The sequence below is a fragment of the Paroedura picta genome, chromosome 2 (assembly GCF_049243985.1).
Source record: "Paroedura picta isolate Pp20150507F chromosome 2, Ppicta_v3.0, whole genome shotgun sequence".
Taxonomy (NCBI): domain Eukaryota; kingdom Metazoa; phylum Chordata; class Lepidosauria; order Squamata; family Gekkonidae; genus Paroedura; species Paroedura picta.
In genome coordinates this window covers 181,895,103-181,922,876 of record NC_135370.1, presented here as the reverse complement: position 1 = coordinate 181,922,876, position 27,774 = coordinate 181,895,103, and the positions used below count along the sequence as shown (strand labels likewise).

The 27,774-nt window shown below is 57.0% G+C and overlaps 1 protein-coding gene across 2 annotated transcripts in view; it reads left to right on the top strand.

Annotated features, from left to right (window-relative positions):
- Positions 1 to 27,774, top strand: part of NID2 (nidogen 2) — a 62,954-nt gene that overhangs the window by 32,615 nt on the left and 2,565 nt on the right. The window contains exons 10-19 of one of the 2 annotated variants that reach the window (XM_077324052.1): positions 2,011 to 2,139; positions 4,385 to 4,528; positions 6,887 to 7,006; positions 8,237 to 8,467; positions 16,644 to 16,865; positions 18,295 to 18,464; positions 22,607 to 22,736; positions 25,420 to 25,591; positions 26,539 to 26,696; positions 27,058 to 27,181. In XM_077324052.1, coding sequence (XP_077180167.1) covers positions 2,011 to 2,139; positions 4,385 to 4,528; positions 6,887 to 7,006; positions 8,237 to 8,467; positions 16,644 to 16,865; positions 18,295 to 18,464; positions 22,607 to 22,736; positions 25,420 to 25,591; positions 26,539 to 26,696; positions 27,058 to 27,181 — 1,600 coding nt within the window. The remainder of the gene's footprint in view (positions 1 to 2,010; positions 2,140 to 4,384; positions 4,529 to 6,886; positions 7,007 to 8,236; positions 8,468 to 16,643; positions 16,866 to 18,294; positions 18,465 to 22,606; positions 22,737 to 25,419; positions 25,592 to 26,538; positions 26,697 to 27,057; positions 27,182 to 27,774) is intronic. The other variant, XM_077324053.1, reaches the window with a different exon arrangement.

The window sequence follows — 27,774 nt, the reverse complement described above, 5'->3', positions numbered from 1 at the left end:
GTGACTGCAGATATATGTTTTCTTCGCTCGGGTCTGCACACTTATGCGCATGACGCTCCCTTCCCAACCTTGCCTGCAAAGTTTCCTTTGTGAGGTTTTGTGGGGGATTTAGAATCATAGAATAATAGAATCATAGAGTTGGAAGGGTCCATAGAGGCCATCTAGTCCAACCCCCTGCTCAACGCAGGATCAGCCCTAAGCATCCAAGAAAAGTGTGTATCCAACCTTTGCTTGAAGACTGCCAGTGAGGGGGAGCTCACCACCTCCTTAGGCAGCCTATTCCACTGCTGAACTACTCTGACTGTGAAAAACATTTTCCTGATATCTAGCCTATATCGTTGTACTTGTAGTTTAAACCCATTACTGAGTGTCCTCTCCTCTGCAGCCAGCAGAAACAGCATCCTGCCCTGCATTTCCCCCTCAGCCCAGCGAATTGTGGGGAAACAGTTGGGTCAGAACTCTTCTCCCTCTGTAGACGGAGTATTTACAAACGTTCCGTGGCATCGCCAGTGCATAGCCCCGCCAGTTAAGAAGACTCTGCTGGAGGCAGCCAGATTTCATTTTATTATAATTTATTTATTACGTAGATTTATAGGCCCACCCCTCTTGAATGCATCTCAGGGCAGCGTACGGTATTTTAGGTCAAACCAACAAAACACATAAATACAGTAAAAGCTACTATAGCTAACAATAAATACCCTACGCTAAGTCGTTGCTTATTGATTCCCCATAAGGGGGAAGATGTTGGAGGAGACCCTGAATTGGGGAAGAGAACAGGCTTGGTTCAAGTGCCACTGTAGTTGTCCAAGGGGAGCTTTTCCTCCGAACTGTTGTTTCTTTGAAAGAACTCCTGTAAGGGAGGGTTCAAAGCCAAAACAGTTTGTTTTCCAAACACATTTGGAAGCACCAGCCCTGGAACTTTGTTTCCCCCCTGGAAACATCTGGAAGCTCTTGGCTCCGGCTGTGTTTTCGTAGCTGGAAGGGGGCTGAGCGCCTTGGCCTGAATCAGCCAGATGGAGGGGGTGGGGGGGTGTTTGTGGGGAGTGCAGCCGATACTGAGAATTTCGCCGAAGCTCTCTGGCTGATGAGGACAAACGCTCTTCTCTAGGCCTACAGATTGTGGGCAGGGTTCAAACATGCAAAGAGGGGCGAAGCAGCAGGCCGTGTAAAGAATAAAATAGTTTTTATTTGTGAAGAGAAAATACTGTGCATAGAAAGAGAAGGAGAAAGAGTCCAGCTGTCTGATTATCTAACTGTGGTCTGCAGTGGTTGAGGAGGCAAGCAGGGAAGAAGTGTGTTCAAAGGAGCAGGAATTCTCCAAAGAGCCAGACAGGACACTGGAGGAGAGTAGTAGAAAATCATCAGGAAGTTCGTGTTCTAACTATGCAAAATACGGCTTTCCTCTGCTGCCCCCTGCAGGATACTCCATTGAATTCTGCACACTGCGGAGCTTGCATATTCCCACAAATGGGCATTAGGATGCATAGTGTTCCCTTCCTCCAGGCCAGCCTTTCTCAGCTTTTTTACCCTTGAGAACCTCCTGAAACATTGTTCAGGCTTCTCCCTCCCCCCCTGGTCCTGGAAAGGCTGCAGGCTGCAGGGAACTCACAGGCAGGGACAGCTCTCATGTGGCAGGCATCTGGAGCTTCAGAGGGAAGTGGAAGGAGGAGGAGGTGGTCAGGGGTGGGGGACAGGAGGCGATTGGCTGGCTGCTGGACAGGCCGGCAAGCCGGTTGGAGCAGGAGGCACTCAGGGGCGGGACAGCTGCCCTGAATGGGCGTTAACCACTGAGTGGCACTTAAGCCATGAGACCAGCTCCTCCTCCAAGGCCTCACCACAATTATATTATGTGGAACAGATTGTATTAGTCCATTTGGTTGTATTTTGCTTGTTGTAAACCACCGGGAGCTGGCTGCCCTGAAAGCAGCGGTTAAGAAATGTAATAAATAAACAAACAAGTGTCAGCGAATAAATAGCAACCGCTCCTCTCCTGTCTCCTGCTGTCCACAGATGTCAACGAGTGTGCCGAGGGCATCAGCCGCTGCAGCCGGGAGTCGGTCTGTGTGAATACCGTGGGCAGCTATCGGTGCGAGTGCCCCAGCGGGTTCCAGCTGGCAGCTGACCGAGCCAGCTGCCTAGGTAAGAGGCTAGTCCACATTGAGGGAGGCCTGCTCCGGGACGCAAACTCACAATGTGGGGGCAACGTGCCGTGGCCTGGTCAAGCGTCGTGAGCATGGGCTGCCCACAGGGCTGCCAACTTCCAGGTGGCGCCAGGAGGTCCCCCGTTGCTGCAGTGGCTCTCCAGGTGACTGAGATCACACTAGGAAGAAGAGAGAGAAAATAAAATGGATCCTCCGCTGTTTGCCTTTGCTGAGGGCGGTAATCAGAAGCCCAGCTTGGCAAGAACCCCACGTGGCTCCATCTTTTTAAAAAACACTCGGTGGGCACCAGGAAATATGAGGATGGGCACGTGGTGCCCTCGGGCACCATGCTGGGGACCTCTGCAGCTCATAAACACATTTTGAACATAGGTTCAGGTGTGTAGCTGTGTGTCCCAGCAGCACCTTTAAGACCAACAAAGTTTTATTCCAGGTGTGAGCTTTTATGTTCATGTGCCCCTAGAATAAAACTTTGTTGGCATTAGAGGTGCCTGACTGGACTCAAATTTTGCACTTTGAACTTGAGAGTTTCCTGCATTCTGCAGGGGGTTGGACTAGATGACCTCGGGAGTCCCTTCCAACCGCGATCCTGTTGCCTTCGGGACTAGACCAGCTGGAACCTGCGATTTCTAACAAGAGCAGAAATTATCTGGAAGGCAAACTTTGCCCCACCCCCCACCCCTCAATTGTCTCAAATTTCTTTGCCTCCCTGTGAAGTTTCAGGGAAGAATCCCAGCCTAACACCCCCCTGCCCCCCCTTCTCTCTTTTCCCAGGCTTCTGCTGATGTCAGGGTGGGGGAGAGCTTGGCCCCTTCCCTTCAAAGGACGCCAGGGCTTCTTGGCCTGAAACATCCCCAATCCTCAGCCTGGTGTGGTATTAATTAACTTTTCATCTTCAGCTGCTGTGATCAGCAGAGAAAGGCAGGGGGGGGCAGGGACAGAAAGGAAGGGAAGAGGGAGATGTTTCACATGGGGGCTGGAAACTGTGCCTCTCCAGCTACCTGTGGACTACAATTACCATGAGCCCCTGCAGTTTGGCCACCCCTGGCCTATAGGCTGGCTGGTTGGGGACTACTTGGAGGTTTTAGGGGTGGGAAACTGGATTTAGTTGTGGAGCCTGGGTAGGGGGGGCAGGGACCTCAGAGGGGTATTATGGGTTGGAGCCTACCCCCCCCAAACAGCATTTTCTCCAGGGAACTGGTCTCTGCCTACTGGAGATGAGTTCTAATTCCGGGAGATTTCCAGGCCGCACTCGGAGGCTGGCGGCCCTCAAGCGAGGGAAGGTTGGTAGTTACGAAGGCTCAGGAGCTTCTGAAAGGCAGCAGCGGGACTGCTGAGCTGGGATTAGGCCAGCGGGGAGAATGTTGGGGTCACCACTGAGCAGCCTCTGCCTCTTGTATTGGTGGGCTGAGTGGGGCTCATCTGTAATTGTTTGGGGTCCCCATCAGTGCCCCATCTGGAACGTTCCTCAGGACTTAGAGGGACAGTCCTCACCTTTTTAGGATCTGCCTTCCAGATCACTGGGCCTGCTGGTGGACCTCTGGATGGCCCCTGTGTGACACAGAGCGTTGGACCGGAGGGGCCACTGGCCTGATCCAACATGGCTTCTCTTGTGCTCTTATGTCTGGGGCAGGGATGCTCTGCCTTCTTGGTGTTTGGGGGGCCACAGTGGGAGGGCTTCTAGAGTTCTGGGTTTCAGGCACTGTGTGACACCGAGTGTCAGACTAGATGGGCCATTGGCCTGATCCAGCACGACCTCTTATATTTTCATGTCTGGGGCAGCGATCGTCTTCTGTCAGGCCAGTGGCCCCTCCAGCCCAACACTCTGTGCCACACAGTGGCCGAGACCCAGGGGCCCCCAGATGATCCACCAGGACTCCAGAAGCCCCCCAAGCCTCAAGAGGACAGAACCTCTCTGCCCCAGACGTAAGAGCAGAAGAGAAGCCATGTAAGATCCGGAAAGGAGCCCCTCCAGCCTAACACTCAGTGTCACACAGTGGCCAAAACCCAGGTGCCTTCAGGAGGTCTACCAGCGGGGCCAGAACTCCAGAAGCCCCCCACTGTGGACCCCCAAGCCTCAAGAGGACAGAACATCATTGCTGCAGACAGAGTGCTCCACCTAGACCTAATAGCCACTGAGGGACCCCCACTCCCTATCAGGTAATCGACTTCTTGCTTTGCGTGTGATGCTCACAGCCGCACCCGTGATCTTCCTCTTTGTTCAGCCGTAGTGCCGCCATCTGACCCTTGCGCTGAAGGCACTCACACCTGCGCCTCTGGAGATCGGGCCCAGTGCGTGCATCGCGGGGGTGGTGCCTTCAGCTGCCGTTGCCTCCCTGGGTACACGGGCAACGGGCACAACTGCACAGGTGAGCGGGAGAATGCCTGGGGGAGGGCAGCTGAGTTCATTCCTGGATTGGAACCCTCTGTGACTTCCACGGAATAGTCTCCCAAAAGATACTGCAAATGACCCCTGGGATAAGCTGGGGGGTTGTGATTAAAGCGTCGGAAATCCGGGTTCGAATCTCCGATTGGCCGTGGCTGCTCGCTGGGTGGCCTTGGGCCCGTCATGCAGCCAAAGCCTGAACTACCTTGCAGGGTTGTTGTGAGGAGAAAATGCAGGAGAATGGTGTTAGCTGTTTTGGGTCCCCTGGGTGGGTGGGGGGAGTCAAGCGAGGGTAGGATTCAAGTAAATAAAGATTAGAAAAGAGCCCAATTCCAGGAGCGTCTTGAAAACTAACAAAATTTGTGGAAGAGGATGAGGTTTTGTGAGTCATAGAATCCTAGAGCTGGAGGGGACCTCCTGGGTCATCTAGTCCAACCCCCTGCACTATGCAAGACACTCCCAACCCTCTTGCTCATCCACTGTCACCTGCCACCCCCTTGAGCCTTCACAGAATCAGCCTCTCTGTCAGATGGCTCTCCAGCCTCTGTTTAAACATTTCCAAAGATGGAGAACCCACCATCTCCCGAGGAAGCCTGTTCCACTGAGGAACCTCTCTAACTGCCAGGAACGTCTTCCGGAGGTTTAGACGGAATTTCTTTTGCATTAATTTCAAAAGAAATTCCTCATTCAGGAATCCCTTTGAGGGCTGTCAAGAATCGCCCGGGCTTCCCAAAGCCTTGGTTGAGACAGCCTGCTGTGGGCACGGGACGTTCAGAGTCGGTTTGCTGTCGCCTGTCTCTGCGTAGCAATCCCAGAATTCCTTGGGGGTCTCCCATCCCAGTCCGATCCAAGGGTGGCCTTCCGAAGCTTCTGAAATAGGGCAAGATCCGGCTGGCTGAGGCCATCCAGGTCAGGACAGCCAGCCAGTGAGTCAGGGAAGAGCCCAACTTCTTAAATAGGATTACTCATTTGACAGCTGTTTCCATGAGGCTTCCTTGTTCCGTGGAACAACAGGAAACCTCTTCCCCTAAGGGGACCCCCGGCCGCAGGAGACCCTTTTTCAAGCCACCTGGCCAAGGCATTTCTCCACTCCGGAGACTTGGTTTAAGAAAGGTTTCCCCCCCCCCTTTTGGAGGCTTTAGATGCCAGCTGCCCCAAAGGGAAGCACCTGGCCCTGCTTTCCCCAAACTGGTGGTCTCATACTGAGGGGAAAGGAACAGGCAGCCCCCCCCCCGCTCTGCCCTCCAGATGCTTCTACGGCCCTCTCTGCAGTTACAAAAAGAATTGCCCCCTTTGTGCAGCATGGTGCGGTGGTTAAGAAGAAGAAGAAGAGTTGGTACTTATATGCCGCTTTTCCCTACCCGAAGGAGGCTCAAAGTGGCTTCCATTTGCCTTCCCTTTCCTCTCCCTACAACAGACACCCTGTGGGGTGGGTGAGGCTGAGAGAGCCCTGAGATTCCTGCTTGGTCAGAACAGCTTTATCAGTGCCGTGGCGAGCCCAAGGTCACCCAGCTGGCTGCATGTGGGGGAGCACAAAATCGAACCCAGCATGCCAGATTAGAAGTCCGCACTCCTAACCACTAAACCAAACTGGTTAAGAGGACTCTGAGCTGAGTTTGATTCCCCACTCCTCCTCCACATGGAAGTGGGTGACCTTGGGCCACTCACAGTTTTTGTAGAGCTGCTCTTGTCGATCAGAGCTCTCTCAGCCCTGCCTACATAGTCCTGAACAAGAGCCAGCTTGGCGTAGCAGTTAAGAGCGGTGGATTCTAACCTCGAGGACCAGGTTTGATTCCCCACTACTCCTCCACCCTGGGTCAGTCCCAGTTCTCTCAGAGCTCTCTCTCAGCCCCCACCCACCTCCCCAGAGTGTCTGTTGTGGGGAGTGGAAGCCTGAGACATAGGAAGCCAGCTGGTGGACACCTTCCCTCTCCCCACAGCAGACACGCTGGGAGGACACGCTGGGAGGTAGGGGGGGGGCGAGAGAGCTCTGGTAGAACTGTTCTCTGTGAACAGTTCTAAGAAAACTGTGGCTAGCCCAAGATCCCGCAGCTGGCTGCATGTGGAGGAGAAGTGGGGAATCAAACCGGGTTCTCCGGATTAGAATCTGCCGCTCTCCACTATGACACCACGCCTGGGAGACGCAGGTTCAAATGTGCACAAGCCTCTTCCTTGGCCACCCATGCCACGTGCGCTGTAGAGCTGTTCTCTGCCCTGTATGGCAATAAGCATATCTTCTGGATAACACTAAGGAGATGGAGGGTTCAGCTGCCGGACCATCCTAGGATCCCCTGCCCCCCTCTGCCCACGGATGCTCCCCATTTGCCCCCTCTCTCTGCAGACGTGGACGAATGCGCGGAAGGGCAGTGTCACCCGGCGGCCGACTGCTCCAACACGCCCGGCTCGTTCTCCTGCCGCTGCCGGGCCGGCTACGAAGGGGACGGGCTCCAGTGCTCGCCAGGTACGGCTTCAGGGGGGGAGAGCGGGGTAGGAGGGTGCTTGGGGAGTCCGGAGCCCCGGGCAAATGTCTAGGATGGGTCAGGAGAATTGGGGCCGGCCCCCATCGGAGCCCTCTGCCAGGGACAAGCCAAACAGAACCCTCTTCCCGTGAGAGGCATCCGGAGGCTGGCTTCCCAAGCCTCGTGTGGGGCTGGCACAAGCAGCCGGGGGCCAGGGAGCTGCCTTTCGGCCAATCAGACCCCTGCTCCCTCGGGGTCACTATTGCATACTGAAGCCGGCAGCCGCTCTCCAGGTTCTCAGGCGGGGATCTTTCATATCACCTGCTGCCTGGCCCTTTTTGAAACTGGAGATGCCGGGGATTGAACCTGGGGCCTTCTGTGCATGCCAAGCAGAGCCCCCTCCCCTCCATTGGTCAGCTAGCAACGAGTCTTACGACCCGGCCCTCTTCCCATCCCTCCATAGATGGTGGTAATAGGGGGGGAGGGGGAGTTTTTCTGGACTTTTTCCTGCCGTGTAGTTGGGTTTTAAAGGTAAAGCTGGGTTCCTGCCGTGTAGTTGGGTTTTAAAGGTGACCCTGTGCAAGCACCGGGTCATGTCTGACCCTTGGGGTGACGCCCTCCAGCGTTTTCATGGCAGACTCAATACGGGGTGGTTTGCCAGTGCCTTCCCCAGTCATTACCGTTTTGAGCCTCTTGTGGCGCAGAGTGGTAAGGCATCAGACATGCAGTCTGAAAGCTCTGCCCATGAGGCTGGGAGTTCGATTCCAGCAGCGGGCTCAAGGTCGACTCAGCCTTCCATCCTTCCAAGGTCGGTAAAATGAGTATCCAGCTTGCTGGGGGGTAAACGGTCATGACTGGGGAAGGCACTGGCAAACCACCCCGTATTGAGTCTGGCATGAAAACACTGGAGGGCGTCACCCCAAGGGTCAGACATGACCCGGTTCTTGCACAGGGGATACCTTTACCTTTACCTTTAGTTGGGTTTTATTGTACTTGTTTATTCTTAATGGGTTTTTTACTGGGATTTTATCGGACGTCTTTAACCAGCCACGAGCCGGTTTGGGAGTGAACCAGGGACCTTCTGCATGCCAAGCAGAGGCTCCACCGCTGAGGTGCAGCCCCTCCCATAGAAGCCCCCCTGTATCCACCCAGAGCCCTCTGAAATAACTTCTCAGGCTCCTGCTGCAAAGTCATGCAACGCCTTCAACTGCGTCTCTCTCTCTCTCTGGCAGTGACGGTGCAGAGAACGACCCACTGCGAACGTGAGCGGCTCTACGCCAGCCAGAGGGGCTCCCCCATTCCTGGGGGCCCCCACGTGCCCCAGTGTGACGACCAGGGGAACTACAGGCCGCTGCAGTGCCACGGGAGTACCGGCGAGTGCTGGTGTGTCACCGGAGACGGCCGAGAAGTTCCTGGCAGCCGGAGACCGCCAAGCACCTCCCCACCACGCTGTGGGTCTCCAGGTGAGTGGTCTGCCTCCAGGTCCCCATTTCTGTCGAGAGTCACAGAGAAGGCTGGTTGGTGCCCTCCTATGGGGCAGGCTGAGACCCCAAAGCTTGACAGGGGCCAGGCAGGGTGGTGGGCAGTTCATATGAAAGCCTCGGCCTCCCTGCCCTGTTGTTGGCCCTCCAGAGGAACTGGCTGGCCCCTGTGTGAGAGAGGAGGCTGGACTGGATGGACCCCTGGTCTGACCCAGCAGGGCTCTCCTGATGTCCTTAGGACGGCCTCGGCCTCTCTGCCCTGTTGCTGGCCCTCCAGAGGAACTGGCTGGCCCCTGTGTGAGACAGGAGGCTGGACTGGATGGACCCCTGGTCTGACCCAGCAGGGCTCTCCTGATGTCCTTAGGAAGGCCTCGGCCTCTCTGCCCTGTTGCTGGCCCTCCAGAGGAACTGGCTGGCCCCTGTGTGAGACAGGAGGCTGGACTGGATGGACCCCTGGTCTGACCCAGCAGGGCTCTCCTGATGTCCTTAGGAAGGCCTCGGCCTCTCTGCCCTGTTGCTGGCCCTCCAGAGGAACTGGCTGGCCCCTGTGTGAGACAGGAGGCTGGACTGGAGGGACCCCTGGTCTGACCCAGCAGGGCTCTCCTGATGTCCTTAGGACGGCCTCGGCCTCTCTGCCCTGTTGCTGGCCCTCCAGAGGAACTGGCTGGCCCCTGGGTGAGACAGGAGGCTGGACTGGATGGACCCCTGGTCTGACCCAGCAGGGCTCTCCTGATGTCCTTAGGAAGGCCTCGGCCTCTCTGCCCTGTTGCTGGCCCTCCAGAGGAACTGGCTGGCCCCTGTGTGAGACAGGAGGCTGGACTGGAGGGACCCCTGGTCTGACCCAGCAGGGCTCTCCTGATGTCCTTAGGACGGCCTCGGCCTCTCTGCCCTGTTGCTGGCCCTCCAGAGGAACTGGCTGGCCCCTGGGTGAGACAGGAGGCTGGACTGGAGGGACCCCTGGTCTGACCCAGCAGGGCTCTCCTGATGTCCTTAGGAAGGCCTCGGCCTCTCTGCCCTGTAGCTGGCCCTCCAGAGGAACTGGCTGGCCCCTGTGGGGGACAGGAGGCTGGACTGGAGGGACCCCTGGTCTGACCCAGCAGGGCTCTCCTGATGTCCTTAGGAAGGCCTCGGCCTCTCTGCCCTGTTGCTGGCCCTCCAGAGGAACTGGCTGGCCCCTGTTGGGGACAGGAGGCTGGACTGGAGGGACCCCTGGTCTGACCGAGCAGGGCTCTCCTGATGTCCTTATGAAGGCCTCGGCCTCTCTGCCCTGTTGCTGGCCCTCCAGAGGAACTGGCTGGCCCCTGTGTGAAACAGGAGGCTGGACTGGATGGACCACTGGCCTGACCCAGCAGGGCTCTCTTGATGTCCTTAGGAAGGCCTCGGCCTCTCTGCCCTGTTGCTGGCCCTCCAGAGGAACTGGCTGGCCCCTGTGTGAGACAGGAGGCTGGACTGGATGGACCCCTGGTCTGACCCAGCAGGGCTCTCCTGATGTCCTTAGGAAGGCCTCGGCCTCTCTGCCCTGTTGCTGGCCCTCCAGAGGAACTGGCTGGCCCCTGTGTGAGGCAGGAGGCTGGACTGGATGGACCCCTGGTCTGACCCAGCAGGGCTCTCCTGATGTCCTTAGGAAGGCCTCGGTCTCTCTGCCCTGTTGCTGGCCCTCCAGAGGAACTGGCTGGCCCCTGTGTGAGACGGGAGGCTGGACTGGATGGACCCCTGGTCTGACCCAGCAGGGCTCTCCTGATGGCCTCTCTGCCCTGTTGCTGGCCCTCCAGAGGAACTGGCTGGCCCCTGTGTGAGGCAGGAGGCTGGACTGGAGGGACCCCAGGTCTGACCCAGCAGGGCTCTCCTGATGTCCTTAGGAAGGCCTCGGCCTCTCTGCCCTGTTGCTGGCCCTCCAGAGGAACTGGCTGGCCCCTGTGTGAGACGGGAGACTGGACTGGATGGACCCCTGGTCTGACCCAGCAGGGCTCTCCTGATGTCCTTGGGAAGGCCTCGGCCTCTCTGCCCTGTTGCTGGCCCTCCAGAGGAACTGGCTGGCCCCTGTGTGAGACGGGAGGCTGGACTGCAGGGACCCCTGGTCTGACCCAGCAGGGCTCTCCTGATGTCCTTAGGAAGGCCTCGGCCTCTCTGCCCTGTTGCTGGCCCTCCAGAGGAACTGGCTGGCCCCTGTGTGAGACGGGAGGCTGGACTGGAGGGACCCCTGGTCTGACCCAGCAGGGCTCTCCTGATGTCCTTGGGAAGGCCTCGGTCTCTCTGCCCTGTTGCTGGCCCTCCAGAGGAACTGGCTGGCCCCTGTGTGAGACGGGAGGCTGGACTGGAGGGACCCCTGGTCTGACCCAGCAGGGCTCTCCTGATGTCCTTAGGAAGGCCTCGGCCTCTCTGCCCTGTTGCTGGCCCTCCAGAGGAACTGGCTGGCCCCTGTGTGAGACAGGAGGCTGGACTGGATGGACCCCTGGTCTGACCCAGCAGGGCTCTCCTGATGTCCTTAGGAAGGCCTCGGCCTCTCTGCCCTGTTGCTGGCCCTCCAGAGGAACTGGCTGGCCCCTGTGTGAGACAGGAGGCTGGATTAGATGGGCCTCTGGTCTGATCCAGCAGGGCTCTTCTGATGTTCTTAGGAAGGCCTTGGCCTCTCTGCCCTGTTGCTGGCCCTCCAGAGGAACTGGCTGGCCGCTGGGTGAGACAGGAGGCTGGACTGGATGGACCCCTGGTCTGACCCAGCAGGGCTCTCCTGATGTCCTTAGGAAGGCCTCGGCCTCTCTGCCCTGTTGCTGGCCCTCCAGAGGAACTGGCTGGCCCCTGGGTGAGACAGGAGGCTGGACTGGATGGACCCCTGGTCTGACCCAGCAGGGCTCTCCTGATGTCCTTAGGAAGGCCTCGGCCTCTCTGCCCTGTTGCTGGCCCTCCAGAGGAACTGGCTGGCCCCTGTGTGAAACAGGAGGCTGGACTGGATGGACCACTGGCCTGACCCAGCAGGGCTCTCTTGATGTCCTTAGGAAGGCCTCGGCCTCTCTGCCCTGTTGCTGGCCCTCCAGAGGAACTGGCTGGCCCCTGTGTGAGACAGGAGGCTGGACTGGATGGACCCCTGGTCTGACCCAGCAGGGCTCTCCTGATGTCCTTAGGAAGGCCTCGGCCTCTCTGCCCTATTGCTGGCCCTCCAGAGGAACTGGCTGGCCCCTGTGTGAGGCAGGAGGCTGGACTGGATGGACCCCTGGTCTGACCCAGCAGGGCTCTCCTGATGTCCTTAGGAAGGCCTCGGTCTCTCTGCCCTGTTGCTGGCCCTCCAGAGGAACTGGCTGGCCCCTGTGTGAGACGGGAGGCTGGACTGGATGGACCCCTGGTCTGACCCAGCAGGGCTCTCCTGATGGCCTCTCTGCCCTGTTGCTGGCCCTCCAGAGGAACTGGCTGGCCCCTGTGTGAGGCAGGAGGCTGGACTGGAGGGACCGCAGGTCTGACCCAGCAGGGCTCTCCTGATGTCCTTAGGAAGGCCTCGGCCTCTCTGCCCTGTTGCTGGCCCTCCAGAGGAACTGGCTGGCCCCTGTGTGAGACGGGAGGCTGGACTGGATGGACCCCTGGTCTGACCCAGCAGGGCTCTCCTGATGTCCTTGGGAAGGCCTCGGCCTCTCTGCCCTGTTGCTGGCCCTCCAGAGGAACCGGCTGGCCCCTGTGTGAGACAGGAGGCTAGACTGGAAGGACCCCTGGTCTGATCCAACAGGGCTCTCCTGATGTCCTTAGGAAGGCCTCATCCTCTCTGCCCTGTTGCTGGCCCTCCAGAGGAACTGGCTGGCCCCTGGGTGAGACAGGAGGCTGGACTGGATGGACCCCTGGTCTGACCCAGCAGGGCTCTCCTGATGTCCTTAGGAAGGCCTCGGCCTCTCTGCCCTGTTGCTGGCCCTCCAGAGGAACTGGCTGGCCCCTGTGTGAGACAGGATTAGATGGGCCTCTGGTCTGATCCAGCAGGGCTCTTCTGATGTTCTTAGGAAGGCCTTGGCCTCTCTGCCCTGTTGCTGGCCCTCCAGAGGAACTGGCTGGCCCCTGGGTGAGACAGGAGGCTGGACTGGATGGACCCCTGGTCTGACCCAGCAGGGCTCTCCTGATGTCCTTAGGAAGGCCTTGGCCTCTCTGCCCTGTTGCTGGCCCTCCAGAGGAACTGGCTGGCCCCTGTGTGAAACAGGAGGCTGGACTGGATGGACCACTGGCCTGACCCAGCAGGGCTCTCTTGATGTCCTTAGGAAGGCCTCGGCCTCTCTGCCCTGTTGCTGGCCCTCCAGAGGAACTGGCTGGCCCCTGTGTGAGACAGGAGGCTGGACTGGATGGACCCCTGGTCTGACCCAGCAGGGCTCTCCTGATGTCCTTAGGAAGGCCTCGGCCTCTCTGCCCTGTTGCTGGCCCTCCAGAGGAACTGGCTGGCCCCTGTGTGAGGCAGGAGGCTGGACTGGATGGACCCCTGGTCTGACCCAGCAGGGCTCTCCTGATGTCCTTAGGAAGGCCTCGGCCTCTCTGCCCTGTTGCTGGCCCTCCAGAGGAACTGGCTGGCCCCTGTGTGAGACAGGAGGCTGGACTGGATGGACCCCTGGTCTGACCCAGCAGGGCTCTCCTGGTGTCCTTAGGAAGGCCTCGGCCTCTCTGCCCTGTTGCTGGCCCTCCAGAGGAACTGGCTGGCCCCTGTGTGAGACGGGAGGCTGGACTGGATGGACCCCTGGTCTGACCCAGCAGGGCTCTCCTGATGGCCTCTCTGCCCTGTTGCTGGCCCTCCAGAGGAACTGGCTGGCCCCTGTGTGAGGCAGGAGGCTGGACTGGAGGGACCCCAGGTCTGACCCAGCAGGGCTCTCCTGATGTCCTTAGGAAGGCCTCGGCCTCTCTGCCCTGTTGCTGGCCCTCCAGAGGAACTGGCTGGCCCCTGTGTGAGACGGGAGGCTGGACTGGATGGACCCCTGGTCTGACCCAGCAGGGCTCTCCTGATGTCCTTGGGAAGGCCTCGGCCTCTCTGCCCTGTTGCTGGCCCTCCAGAGGAACTGGCTGGCCCCTGTGTGAGACGGGAGGCTGGACTGGAGGGACCCCTGGTCTGACCCAGCAGGGCTCTCCTGATGTCCTTAGGAAGGCCTCGGCCTCTCTGCCCTGTTGCTGGCCCTCCAGAGGAACTGGCTGGCCCCTGTGTGAGACGGGAGGCTGGACTGGAGGGACCCCTGGTCTGACCCAGCAGGGCTCTCCTGATATCCTTAGGAAGGCCTCGGCCTCTCTGCCCTGTTGCTGGCCCTCCAGAGGAACTGGCTGGCCCCTGGGTGAGACAGGAGGCTGGACTGGATGGACCCCTGGTCTGACCCAGCAGGGCTCTCCTGATGTCCTTAGGAAGGCCTCGGCCTCTCTGCCCTGTTGCTGGCCCTGCAGAGGAACTGGCTGGCCCCTGTGTGAGACAGGAGGCTGGACTGGAGGGACCCCTGGTCTGACCCAGCAGGGCTCTCCTGATGTCCTTAGGAAGGCCTCGGCCTCTCTGCCCTGTTGCTGGCCCTCCAGAGGAACTAGCTGGCCCCTGTGTGAGACAGGAGGCTGGACTGGAGGGACCCCTGGTCTGACCCAGCAGGGCTCTCCTGATGTCCTTAGGAAGGCCTCGGCCTCTCTGCCCTGTTGCTGTCCCTCCAGAGGAACTGGCTGGCCCCTGTGTGAGACAGGAGGCTGGACTGGAGGGACCCCTGGTCTGACCCAGCAGGGCTCTCCTGATGTCCTTAGGAAGGCCTCGGCCTCTCTGCCCTGTTGCTGGCCCTCCAGAGGAACTGGCTGGCCCCTGTGTGAGACAGGATTAGATGGGCCTCTGGTCTGATCCAGCAGGGCTCTTCTGATGTTCTTAGGAAGGCCTTGGCCTCTCTGCCCTGTTGCTGGCCCTCCAGAGGAACTGGCTGGCCCCTGGGTGAGACAGGAGGCTGGACTGGATGGACCCCTGGTCTGACCCAGCAGGGCTCTCCTGATGTCCTTAGGAAGGCCTTGGCCTCTCTGCCCTGTTGCTGGCCCTCCAGAGGAACTGGCTGGCCCCTGTGTGAAACAGGAGGCTGGACTGGATGGACCACTGGCCTGACCCAGCAGGGCTCTCTTGATGTCCTTAGGAAGGCCTCGGCCTCTCTGCCCTGTTGCTGGCCCTCCAGAGGAACTGGCTGGCCCCTGTGTGAGACAGGAGGCTGGACTGGATGGACCCCTGGTCTGACCCAGCAGGGCTCTCCTGATGTCCTTAGGAAGGCCTCGGCCTCTCTGCCCTGTTGCTGGCCCTCCAGAGGAACTGGCTGGCCCCTGTGTGAGGCAGGAGGCTGGACTGGATGGACCCCTGGTCTGACCCAGCAGGGCTCTCCTGATGTCCTTAGGAAGGCCTCGGCCTCTCTGCCCTGTTGCTGGCCCTCCAGAGGAACTGGCTGGCCCCTGTGTGAGACAGGAGGCTGGACTGGATGGACCCCTGGTCTGACCCAGCAGGGCTCTCCTGGTGTCCTTAGGAAGGCCTCGGCCTCTCTGCCCTGTTGCTGGCCCTCCAGAGGAACTGGCTGGCCCCTGTGTGAGACGGGAGGCTGGACTGGATGGACCCCTGGTCTGACCCAGCAGGGCTCTCCTGATGGCCTCTCTGCCCTGTTGCTGGCCCTCCAGAGGAACTGGCTGGCCCCTGTGTGAGGCAGGAGGCTGGACTGGAGGGACCCCAGGTCTGACCCAGCAGGGCTCTCCTGATGTCCTTAGGAAGGCCTCGGCCTCTCTGCCCTGTTGCTGGCCCTCCAGAGGAACTGGCTGGCCCCTGTGTGAGACGGGAGGCTGGACTGGATGGACCCCTGGTCTGACCCAGCAGGGCTCTCCTGATGTCCTTGGGAAGGCCTCGGCCTCTCTGCCCTGTTGCTGGCCCTCCAGAGGAACTGGCTGGCCCCTGTGTGAGACGGGAGGCTGGACTGGAGGGACCCCTGGTCTGACCCAGCAGGGCTCTCCTGATGTCCTTAGGAAGGCCTCGGCCTCTCTGCCCTGTTGCTGGCCCTCCAGAGGAACTGGCTGGCCCCTGTGTGAGACGGGAGGCTGGACTGGAGGGACCCCTGGTCTGACCCAGCAGGGCTCTCCTGATATCCTTAGGAAGGCCTCGGCCTCTCTGCCCTGTTGCTGGCCCTCCAGAGGAACTGGCTGGCCCCTGGGTGAGACAGGAGGCTGGACTGGATGGACCCCTGGTCTGACCCAGCAGGGCTCTCCTGATGTCCTTAGGAAGGCCTCGGCCTCTCTGCCCTGTTGCTGGCCCTGCAGAGGAACTGGCTGGCCCCTGTGTGAGACAGGAGGCTGGACTGGAGGGACCCCTGGTCTGACCCAGCAGGGCTCTCCTGATGTCCTTAGGAAGGCCTCGGCCTCTCTGCCCTGTTGCTGGCCCTCCAGAGGAACTAGCTGGCCCCTGTGTGAGACAGGAGGCTGGACTGGAGGGACCCCTGGTCTGACCCAGCAGGGCTCTCCTGATGTCCTTAGGAAGGCCTCGGCCTCTCTGCCCTGTTGCTGTCCCTCCAGAGGAACTGGCTGGCCCCTGTGTGAGACAGGAGGCTGGACTGGAGGGACCCCTGGTCTGACCCAGCAGGGCTCTCCTGATGTCCTTAGGAAGGCCTCGGCCTCTCTGCCCTGTTGCTGGCCCTCCAGAGGAACTGGCTGGCCCTTGTGTGAGACAGGAGGCTGGACTGGAGGGACCCCTGGTCTGACCCAGCAGGGCTCTCCTGGTGTCCTTAGGAAGGCCTCGGCCTCTCTGCCCTGTTGCTGGCCCTCCAGAGGAACTGGCTGGCCCCTGTGTGAGAGAGGAGGCTGGACTGGATGGACCCCTGGTCTGACCCAGCAGGGCTCTCCTGATGTCCTTAGGACGGCCTCGGCCTCTCTGCCCTGTTGCTGGCCCTCCAGAGGAACTGGCTGGCCCCTGTGTGAGACAGGAGGCTGGACTGGAGGGACCCCTGGTCCGACCCAGCAGGGCTCTCCTGATGTCCTTAGGAAGGCCTCGGCCTCTCTGCCCTGTTGCTGGCCCTCCAGAGGAACTGGCTGGCCCCTGTGTGAGACGGGAGGCTGGACTAGGTGGGCCGCTCGCTGGTTGCTGTTTATCATTTTATGGAGTTTGAGTTGAGTTTTGCCCTGTGACCCTCCCCTGACTGCATCCCTCCCTTCCCCTCTTGCTTCTGTGCAGAGCCAACGCGGAGGCCCCAGACCATGTGTGAACGGTGGCGCCAGAGCCTTCTAGAGCACTATGGTGGCAGCCCCCGCGAGGACCAGTACGTGCCCCAGTGTGACCCTCTGGGCCACTTCAGCCCGCTCCAGTGCCACGGGAACAGCGGCTATTGCTGGTGCGTGGACGAGAAAGGCCACGAGGTCCAAGGCACAAGATCGGAGCCAGGCGTTGTGCCTCCATGTAAGGAAGCGAAAATGAAAAGCCTGTTTGGGGGGATAAAGGTTGAGAGCAACAACTGCTTGATACTGAGGCAGGCTGTGCAGAGGGGTGGGCCCCGTCCTTGTCAGGGGAGCGTATGCTTTGCATTAGGCTTGTGCACCAGGAGCTTGGCTCCCATTTAAGTCAATGGTGCCATTGACTTTAATGGGAATTCTGGCATTTCCATCTTTTTCAGGGCCCGGGTGGGGCTTCCAGTTACAGCCTGCAAACTTTCAGGGTAGCTCCAGGAGGCTCTCCCCTGACCCTCCTCCAAATTTCACAATGATTGGACCACGGGGTCCAATTCCAGGGGTTCCGAAGGTGGGTGCCCCCATCTGCTCCATTCTCTCCAATTGAAGAAGAGTTGGTTCTTATATGCCGCTTTTCCCTACCCGAAGGAGGCTCAAAGCGGCTTACAGTCGCCTTCCCTTTCCTCTCCCCACAACAGACACCCTGTGAGGGAGGGGGAGGCTGAGAGAGCCCTGAGATTACTGAAGAAGAAGAGTTGGTTCTTATATGCCGCTTTTCCCTACCCGAAGGAGGCTCAAAGCGGCTTACAGTCGCCTTCCCTTTCCTCTCCCCACAACAGACACCCTGTGAGGGAGGGGAGGCTGAGAGAGCCCTGAGATTACTGAAGAAGAAGAAGAGTTGGTTCTTATATGCCGCTTTTCCCTACCCGAAGGAGGCTCAAAGCGGCTTACAGTCGCCTTCCCATTCCTCTCCCCACAACAGACACCCTGTGGGGTGGGTGAGGCTGAGAGAGCCCTGATATTCCTGCTCAGTCAGAACAGTTTTATCAGCGCTGTGACTAGCCCAAGGTCACCCAGCTGGCTGCATGTGGGGGAGCGCAGAATCAAACCTGGCATGCCAGATTAGAAGTCCACACCCCTAACCACGACACCAAACTGGCTGTCCAATGGGACAGACTCTCCTTTGGATAGAATGGAGAGATGGGGGCACCCTCTTTCAGAGGGGTGCCAGGGAAGACACCAGAATTCCCATTAAAGTCAATGACGCTATTTAATTTAATAGGTTCTGAAGGCGAATCGGGTCAGATCAGATCAGGCCCCTGGTGCATAAGCCCTGCTTTGCATGCCGGTATTTCAGGTTCAAGCCCCATCGTCTGCAGATGAAAGAGTCCCCTTTTATTTATTTGTTCATTTTTTATTCCCTGGCACAAAGCGCTTTTCTCCCTTCTCTCCTTTTTATAGCATAACAATAATCCTGCAAGGTAGGCTAGGCCAAGAGTGTGTGATTGCCTGAGGTTGGCCAGAAAACCTCCGTGGCAGAGTGGGGATTTGAGCCTGCATTTCCCGCATCCCCGCCAGCACCGGCTCTTCTCCCCTCTACGGACAGCCCCGGCCTGTGTTTCTTGCCGCCGTGTGACGTGTGTCTCTCGTTTTGCCTGCAGGCCTTCCCAGCGTCGCCCCTCCCACCGTGCGGCCCTCTCCGCGGCCAGATGTCGTCCCCCCCTCGGCGGGGACCTTCCTGCTCTACGCGCAGGGACAGCAAATCGGCTACCTGCCCCTGAACGGCACCAAGCTGCACAAGGAGGCAGCCAAGAGCCTCCTGTCTCTGCATGTAAAGTGTTTTCCTACAACGTGGCGGTGGGGGGTCATGTTTGTAATCAAGGGGGGACGTCCGCCAGGTCTTCCTGTTTTCGTATGTTATTCCCTAGGTCCTGCTTTTTATTTATTTATTTACAAATGGGCACCTGCCAGAAAATTGCATTTTATTCATATTCCCCAGCCCTTTTTCTCCAGCCGAGATGATCTCTGTCGTCTGGAGAGTAGTGGTAATTCTGGATAATCTCCAGTCCTCACCTGGAGGCTGGCAACAATAGATGTTCAGGAGAAAACGGCTCTCTGGCATTGCATGTGCCCTCTTCAAACCCTACCCTTCCCGAGTTTTACCGTCAGATCTCTAGGAACAGCCTAATGTGAAGTTGGAAAGCTCAGAATTGTAGAGTTGGAAGGGACCTCCAGGGTCATCTAGTCCAGCCCCCTGCCAAATGGAGGAAAGTCACAACTACCTATCTCCTTCTCACCCAACAGCCAACCTTACTTCATCTGCCCCTCTGTCTTCAGCTTTCTATCTTCATCCCCCTTCCCTGCAGCCTCTGTCTAAAAAAACTAGCCTTTCTCCACAATGGGGACCAAAGTAGCGTATGCTATTCTCTCCTGCTTCTCCTCTTTATCCACACAACAACCCTGTGAGGTAGGGTTAGGCTGAAAGTTTGGCCCCAAATCGCCCAGTCAGTTTCCACTGCAAGATGGGTCTCATGATCCCTAATCTGAAGCTCAAACTGCTGCCCCCCACAGTAGCAAGTAGCCAGGCTTACTTGAGTCAGGGGGTTGGACTACATGACCCTGGAGGTCCCTTCCAACTCTGTGGTTCTATGATTCTAAATCATCATCCAGAAGTTGCTGCCAGGCTGTGGGTTCCCAGCTTCCAGGTGGGACCTGGGGATCCTCCAGATTTACAATTGAACTCCAGGCATCTGTCCCTTTGGAGGAAATGGCTGCTTTTGAAGAGTGGACTTTGTGGCATTATACTACACTGAAGCCACTCCCCTTGACAAATTCAACATAAAACCTCCAGGAATTTCCCAGCCTGGAGATGGCTACCCCAGGGGGCTTGATCCCTATGAATCCTCCTTTAATGGCAAAAATAGGCCCGGAAAGGGCCAACTCCACCCCTGCCCTTTACTCACAGAAACTCAAGCCTAGAATACTGTAGTTGCCTAGCAACAGCCATTGAGGAAATCTGAAACTTAAAGCTACAAGTGCTCCTTTTGTCATTTTGCGATTTTTTAACTGCCCAGAGGTTTTTTTTTTTTCACATTTCACATTTTTTTCCTGCAAACCTAGGGCCCCTCTCAGATTTGTGGAAAGATCTGACTTTCCCGTTCACAGATCCGGTTGCTGGATTTAAGCATCCAAAGATATCCCGACTTTACTATTAGAACATGAGATTTATTTATTTACTGCCGTCCCACCATGCCTTCCTCCCAGTAGGGCCCAAGAGAACAAACATTATTCTCCTCCCCTCTTTTTCTCTTCACAACATCCCTGTGAGGAAGGCTAGTCTGAGAGCTCACTGCCCCAGGCAGAAACGCCACCACCTTAACATTCTCACCAGCCCCTGTAAATGAGCTTTGTGTGTCCAAATGGCACGCCAAGGATGTGTCCCCAAGGGTTGCAAACGTTCCCGAATGTGAGGGTGGAACCAAGCTTGTGTACAGTTTGGCCACGTAGAGCAGGGGTAGTGAACCTGTGGTCCTCCAGATGTCCATGGACTACAATTCCCATGAGCCCCTGCCAGCAAACGCTGGCAGGGGCTCATGGGAATTGTAGTCCATGGACATCTGGAGGACCACAGGTCGGCTACCCCTGACGTAGAGGGTCAGTGTCCGGAGCAAAGCAAAAGAGCTGCTTCAGACCCTGAAAGTGGGAAACGGTCCCGACATCGCTCCAAGCCCCTGAATGGAATAGAGGCTAATGTCCTTCCAGAGATCTCCCCCCCAGCTCAAACCGTTGATTATTTTCACCCGGATTTGTCTAAACTTCAGGCCAAAAAAAGAAAAGAAAAGAAAAAAGCATTTGCAAACGAACCTTCCAAGAAATCCGGGGATTTGTTTTTGAAAGAAGACAGATGTCCTCTCCCCCCCCCCCCCCCGCCCCGTTTCTTCTTGTACAAGCCGTCCCCTTCCAAAAACTCTGGGGATTTCAGTGGATTTGTACAAAATTGAGGCATACGCACCATGTGACCCTCCAAAAGTTTTGCAGGGAACAGAGAGACGACACGTTGAGAAAGCCCCCCCCCCCCCACACACACACACTTAGATTCAGCTGTTTGAAGGTCATGCCCTGATTTTGCCCCTTCTGGATGCAAAATCCAGGGAGGATAAAGAAGGAATAAAAGCCAGGTCTTCCTTCTCTTCCCCCTACAGCTGACTTGGACAGAAACCAAAAAATGCTTATTTATTTAATTTATTTATTCACTTCCCTTACACCCCACATATCTCCCCAATGATGGCTTCTGTTGATCTCCTGCCCTCCGTCTTTATCCTTACAACAACCTTGTGAGGTGGACTCAGTTTAGAATGCGACTGGCCCGTGGTCACCCCTGCAATCTCTCCCAGTGGAGCTGGGATTCATAGCTGGGTCTTCTAGACCCTACTATCTCAACCAGGAAGCCCGAGAAGGCCTTCCCGAATGGGTGAGAGATGATTAATTTTGAGTATATTTAAGAAATGTTTTATTGATATTATTATTAATTCCATTTGTTACCCGCCACTCCCAGACGGCTCGTGGCGGGTTACATGTGTCTGAATAAAAACCCCCATTAAAATCCCAGACATAAAAACAACAGAATTCATTAATCAGAAAAGAAGAAACGGCGAAAAAAACTCACTCACTATTCTCATCCCCCCAATATCAGGCCGCTCTGCCCTGGAATGGGGGCCATGCAGATTTCTCTAGCTGCACCAGCCTCAACCATGGAGCATTTATCGGGGGGCGGGGGTACAGCCATATATGGTCATGTTGACCCCCCTCCGCAAATGGCCAGTGATGGGCCTGGAGGGGATGGGAAGGGGAGAGGCCCGCACTGACCCAGGCAGTGAGGAAGATCAACGTCCCCCCCCCATTGTTAAACAGTTACCTTGTCCCTCCTTCTTCCCCCTCCAGAGGTAGTGATGAGTAGGGGGTGTATTCTGCCACGTTGTCTGTTCCTGTGTACTTTTGTCTCCAATTTTAATGGGGTTTTAATGGGATTTTTTATTGGCTGTTTGTAACCCGCCACGAGCTGGTCTCGGGAGTGGTGGGGAATATAAATAATATAATAATATTAATTAAAACATACTGTTTACCAGAAAGGGATCTTTCAGAAAATCGCTGAGTGCTTGGATGGTGGTCCTCTTCCTGCCCGTCTAGTCTGGCCCCTGGTTAATGGCTGAGAGATGTGGCCCAGGATAAAAAGTATTGATTTTGTTTCGCTGGCTGGTTGAGATGTAGGTGGTTTTCTGGAAGCAACTGGGATTGGTGTGTTATTGGTCGAGCTGGTGGGTGTGTAATTCTGCAGGCAAGAGGTCCTGAGAGGGAATCGACTAAGGGAATTCTCTCTTTCCGGGGCACACTTAGCAGGTGACTCTTTCGTCGGTCAGATGGTGAGCCTCGTTGGCCATTGCTTGCCTTCATATATAGGACTTCTTTTTCTTTCTGTCTTACCTGGGCTGGGAGCAGTAGCAAGTTAACCTCTTGAAGGTAATCTTTTCGCAAGAAGTTAATATCAGGAGTGCTTTTATTTTTCTAGGTAAAATTTCTGTCTCTTATGATTGGAGTTAGGCCGCCTTTGTCATTTGTTTGAACAGCATTTGCCCCTTAACTGGGAGACATAGAAGATTTGGGGATAACGTTTAAGGCTTCTGTGCTTCCAAGGTGTATTATTCTTTGCAATATTTAACCCAACGGATTCACCACTGGCATTTGGCTTCCCTTCTGCAGGATAGGGGTTGCAACATCTAATTCAGGGGTAGTCAAACTGCGGCCCTCCAGATATCCATGGACTACAATTCCCAGAAGCCCCTGCCAGCATTCGCTGGCAGGGGCTTCTGGGAATTGTAGTCCATGGACATCTGGAGGGCCGCAGTTTGACTACCCCTGATCTAATTGATAAACCTCCTCCTGCATGTTTGATAACACCCTGGGATCTTTCCGTAGGGTTCGATTGTGGTGGGGATTGGCTTTGACTGCCGGGAGAAGATGCTGTACTGGACAGACGTTGCGGGGAGAACCATCAGCCGAGCCAGCCTCGAACCTGGGGCAGAGCCTGAAAGCGTGGTCAGCACCGGTGGGTGTCCTGCAGCCAATCTTGGGTCCCAAGAGGAATCCCCAGTATCCCCTAAATCTCATTCTTTCCCAAAGGTTGGCAGACCAAACGCAAACGGTTGCTAGTACAACCTTGGCAGGAGGTTCATGGTAGGCAAAAGGAAATACTACTGTGCTGCTCTAGACACACAGGGTTAGTCCAAAGGTTACATGGAGAGTGATTAAAATGTGGAATTTACTGCTGGTGGATGAAGTGATGGCCCCAGGAGCTTGAAAAGAGGAGTATAAGTCACTAAATGGCTGCTCACCTTGGTCACTGAGGAGAGTCTCCACATTTGGAGGCACTAGTCCTGTAAATCTCAGAGCCAGGAGGCAACATGAGGGGACAGCCTTGAACTCTCTGCCCTGTTGCTGGCCCTCCAGAGGAACTGGCTGGCTCCTGTGTGAGACAGGAGGCTGGACTGGAGGGACCCCTGGTCTGACCCAGCAGGGCTCTCCTGATGTCCTTAGGAAGGCCTCGGCCTCTCTGCCCTGTTGCTGGCCCTCCAGAGGAACTGGCTGGCCCCTGTGTGACACAGGAGGCTGGACTGGATGGACCCCTGGTCTGACCCAGCAGGGCTCTCCTGATGTCCTTAGGAAGGCCTCGGCCTCTCTGCCCTGTTGCTGGCCCTCCAGAGGAACTGGCTGGCCCCTGTGTGAGACAGGAGGCTGGACTGGATGGACCCTGGTCTGACCCAGCAGGGCTCTCCTGATGTCCTTAGGAAGGCCTCGGCCTCTCTGCCCTGTTGCTGGCCCTCCAGAGGAACTGGCTGGCCCCTGTGTGAGACAGGAGGCTGGACTGGAGGGACCCCTGGTCTGACCCAGCAGGGCTCTCCTGATGTCCTTAGGAAGGCCTCGGCCTCTCTGCCCTGTTGCTGGCCCTCCAGAGGAACTGGCTGGCCCCTGTGTGAGACAGGAGGCTGGACTGGAGGGACCCCTGGTCTGACCCAGCAGGGCTCTCCTGATGTCCTTAGGAAGGCCTCGGCCTCTCTGCCCTGTTGCTGGCCCTCCAGAGGAACTGGCTGGCCCCTGTGTGAGACAGGAGGCTGGACTGCATGGACCCCTGGTCTGACCCAGCAGGGCTCTCCTGATGTCCTTAGGAAGGCCTCGGCCTCTCTGCCCTGTTGCTGGCCCTCCAGAGGAACTGGCTGGCTCCTGTGTGAGACAGGAGGCTGGACTGGAGGGACCCCTGGTCTGACCCAGCAGGGCTCTCCTGATGTCCTTAGGAAGGCCTCGGCCTCACTGCCCTGTTGCTGGCCCTCCAGAGGAACTGGCTGGCCCCTGTGTGACACAGGAGGCTGGACTGGATGGACCCCTGGTCTGACCCAGCAGGGCTCTCCTGATGTCCTTAGGAAGGCCTCGGCCTCTCTGCCCTGTTGCTGGCCCTCCAGAGGAACTGGCTGGCCCCTGTGTGAGACAGGAGGCTGGACTGGAGGGACCCCTGGTCTGACCCAGCAGGGCTCTTCTGGGGTCCTTAGGAAGGCCTCAGCCTCCCTGCCCTGTTGCTGGCCCTCCAGAGGAACTGGCTGGCCCCTGTGTGAGACAGGAGGCTGGACTGGATGGACCCCTGGTCTGACCCAGCAGGGCTCTCCTGATGTCCTTAGGAAGGCCTTGGCCTCTCTGCCCTGTTGCTGGCCCTCCAGAGCAACTGGCTGGCCCCTGAGTGAGACAGGAGGCTGGACTGGAGGGACCCTGGTCTGACCCAGCAGGGCTCTCCTGATGTCCTTAGGAAGGCCTCGGCCTCTCTGCCCTGTTGCTGGCCCTCCAGGGTGTTTCTTACACTGGCGTGACAGATCAGAGATTCCTTCCTTCCTTCCTTCCTTCCTTCCTTCCTTCCTTCCTTCCTTCCTTCCTTCCTTCCTTCCTTCCTTCCTTCCTTCCTTCCTTCCTTCCTCCCTCCCTCCCTCCCTCCCTCCCTCCCTCCCTTCCTTCCTTCCCTTCCTTCCTTCCCTTCCTTCCTTCCTTTTTCAGAATTTTTGCTGGCCCACTGCACATAAATTAGCACGCTGAAAGTGACCACTCTGTGGCTTTCTTGCAGTAAATGTTCTTGCTTTGGAACAGTTAAGAGCATCAGAGAAGCCATGTTGAGTCAGGCCAAGGGCCCATCCAGTCCAACACTCAGGGGCCATCAGGAGGTCCCCCAGTGGGCCAGACCCCCAGAAGCCCTCCTTCTGCCTCCCTGCTCCATACAGAGTGTTCCACTTAGACCTTGTGGCCATTGGCTGCTGATGGGCCTCTGCTCCACATGTTGATCCTCATAAGCGTAGCCATGTTGGATGGGCAATTGGTCTAATCAATCATGGTTTCTCTCATGCTCTTAAGAGGCATTCGGCTCAACATATGCAGCAGAGGTCCTTCCGTGGATGTGAGCCATGAGGCCAGTGGCCCCTCCAGTTCAGCACTCTTTGTCACACAGTGGCCAACCCCCAGGGGTCCTCGGGAGGTCCACCAGCTGGGCCAGAACTCCCTGCATACCTTGTGGCCACTGCTAATAGCCCTCTGCTCCGTATCTTCTAGAAGTTGGCTGTGCTTGTAGCATTTCCCGCTGCCGGAGATTCCACGTCTTTGGGGGAAGGAGTTAAATTTGAGTCAATAGACCGGAGTTCTCCTGCCGACCTCCACAGCTCGCTTCTGTCCTGATGGATCACTTCTGTTTCGCTCCCCAGGGCTGATCAGTCCAGAAGGCCTGGCCATCGACCACCTCCGGCGGACGATGTTTTGGACGGACAGCGGCTTGGACAAGATAGAGAGCGCCCGGCTGGACGGCTCGGAGCGCCGCGTCCTCTTTGCCACCGACCTCGTCAACCCTCGCGCCATCGCGGTGGACCCGATCCGTGGGTAAGCAGCCGGAGGAACCAGACTCACAAACACACTCCCTCGGGAACTTTAAAACTGCCGGCCCACAAAGAGCCCAAGAAGTGGGAAAAAACGTTTCCCCCCCCCTTTATTCCCAGGGCTGAAAGGAAGTCAGTGTATAGAATCATAGAATCATAGTATCATAGAGTTGGAAGGGGCCATACAGGCCATCTAGAATCATAGAGTTGGAAGGGGCCATACAGGCCATCTAGTCCAACCCCCTGCTCAACGCAGGATTAGCCCTAAGCATCCTAAAGCAGTGTGTGTGTGTTTGTGTGTGGAGGGCATCTCTGAAAGATTTTCTGAGCAGCAGGGTGCCACCACTGATAAGGTCCTTCTATATGCCGAGCTTTAATTCAGCAAAGGGAGGCACCCCATGCGTGGAGCCCCATAGAAGCACAGGGGTGTTCTGATGAGACATCTTCTTTGGGCCTCATTAGAAAATCCTGCCTTGCAGTGAATCATAGAATAATAGAGTTGGAAGGTACCCCCTGGGTCATCTAGTCCAACCCCCTGCACTATGCAAGACTCTCACAACCCTATCGCTCATCCACTGTCACCTGCCACCCCCTTGAGCCTTCACTGGATCAGCCTCTCCATCAGAGGGTTCTCCAGCCTCTGCTTAGAAATCTCCAAAGATGGAGAACCCACCACCTCCCGAGGAAGCCTGTTCCACTGAGAAACCGCTCTGACTGTCAGGAACTTCTTCTGGATGTTTAGGCGGAATTTAGAATCATAGAGTTGAAAGGGACCTCCTGGGTCATCTAGTCCAACCCCCTGCACTATGCAGGAAACTCCCAACCCTCTCACTCATCGAGTGTCACCTGCCACCCCCTTGAACCTTCACAGAATCAGCCTCTCCACTGAGGCCAGGCTCTTATGAGGCTCTTTTGGTCTTCCCCTCCTCCTGGTGGTCTTCCGCCCCGCAGCAATCTTTACTGGACAGACTGGAATCGCGAAGCGCCGAAGATCGAGACGTCCACCGTGACGGGCGAGCACAGGCGCATCCTGGTCAACCAAGACATCGGGCTGCCCAATGGCTTGACCTTCGACCCCTTTTCCAAGCTGATCTGTTGGGCGGATGCAGGTAATCGGGGGACTGGTGGCAAAGGAATGTGCACAAACACTTTCAACGATGTGGTGTTTATAGCAGAGCCAAATGGGATTGCTTAATTGTCAGAGTCCATGCAAGTTTGAGCAGCCAACTCTTTACGGGAATTCAGATATTTCGGGGCAGGCCTGGGGAGGATGGGGCTGGCGGTAGAGGGACCCGGTGGGATATTTTGCCATTCCCACCCCTCTGAAGCACCCGTTTCCTCCTGGAAAAAGGATCACTGTAGTCTGGAGGCCACTTGTAATTCTAGGAGCTCATGAACATGTGGCATCCTGGACTGTGCCAGTGGGGCAGATGGGGGTGCGTTCTCTGACCAAGTCTCTTCTTTGCACAGGAACTAAGAAGCTGGAGTGTGCCTCACCTGACGGAACAGGAAGGCGCGTGATCCAAAATAACCTCAACTACCCCTTCAGCCTCGTTGGCTACGCGGATTATTTCTACCACACCGATTGGAGGAGGTGGGTTCCCTTCCAAGTTTGTGTTTTTAGACATCTGCCTGGCATGAAGTGGGTGCAGGGTGTGAGTGGACATTGGTTCACTGTGAGGACACTGTGACCCCTTTGGGAGTGTGACAGTCAGGTGACCCCTGCTTTCTCGTCCCCGCTGCTTTTCATGGGGAGCAGAAGACAGTGGTTTAAATTGCCCCAAGCCATTGAAACCCAAGAGCTGAGCTTCCTCCCCTGAAGAGCAGAAAGCAGGGGTTTAAATAGCTCTGAGCCAGGTTCTAGGTTCAATCCCCAGCGTCTCCAGCTTTGAGACTCCTTTGGGTAGAGAAAGCAGCATATAAGAACCAACTCATCTTCTTCAGTAATCTCTCTCAGCCTCCCCTCCCTCACAGGGTGTCTGTTGTGGGGAGAGGAAGGGAAGGTGACTGGAAGCCGCTTGGAGACTCCTTTGGGTAGAGAAAAGCGGCATATAAGAACCAACTCTTCTTCCTCTTCAGTAATCTCAGGGCTTTCTCAGCCTCCCCTCCCTCACAGGGTGTCTGTTGTGGGGAGAGGAAAGGGAAGGCGACTGTAAGCCGCTTTGAGACTCCTTTGGGTAGAGAAAA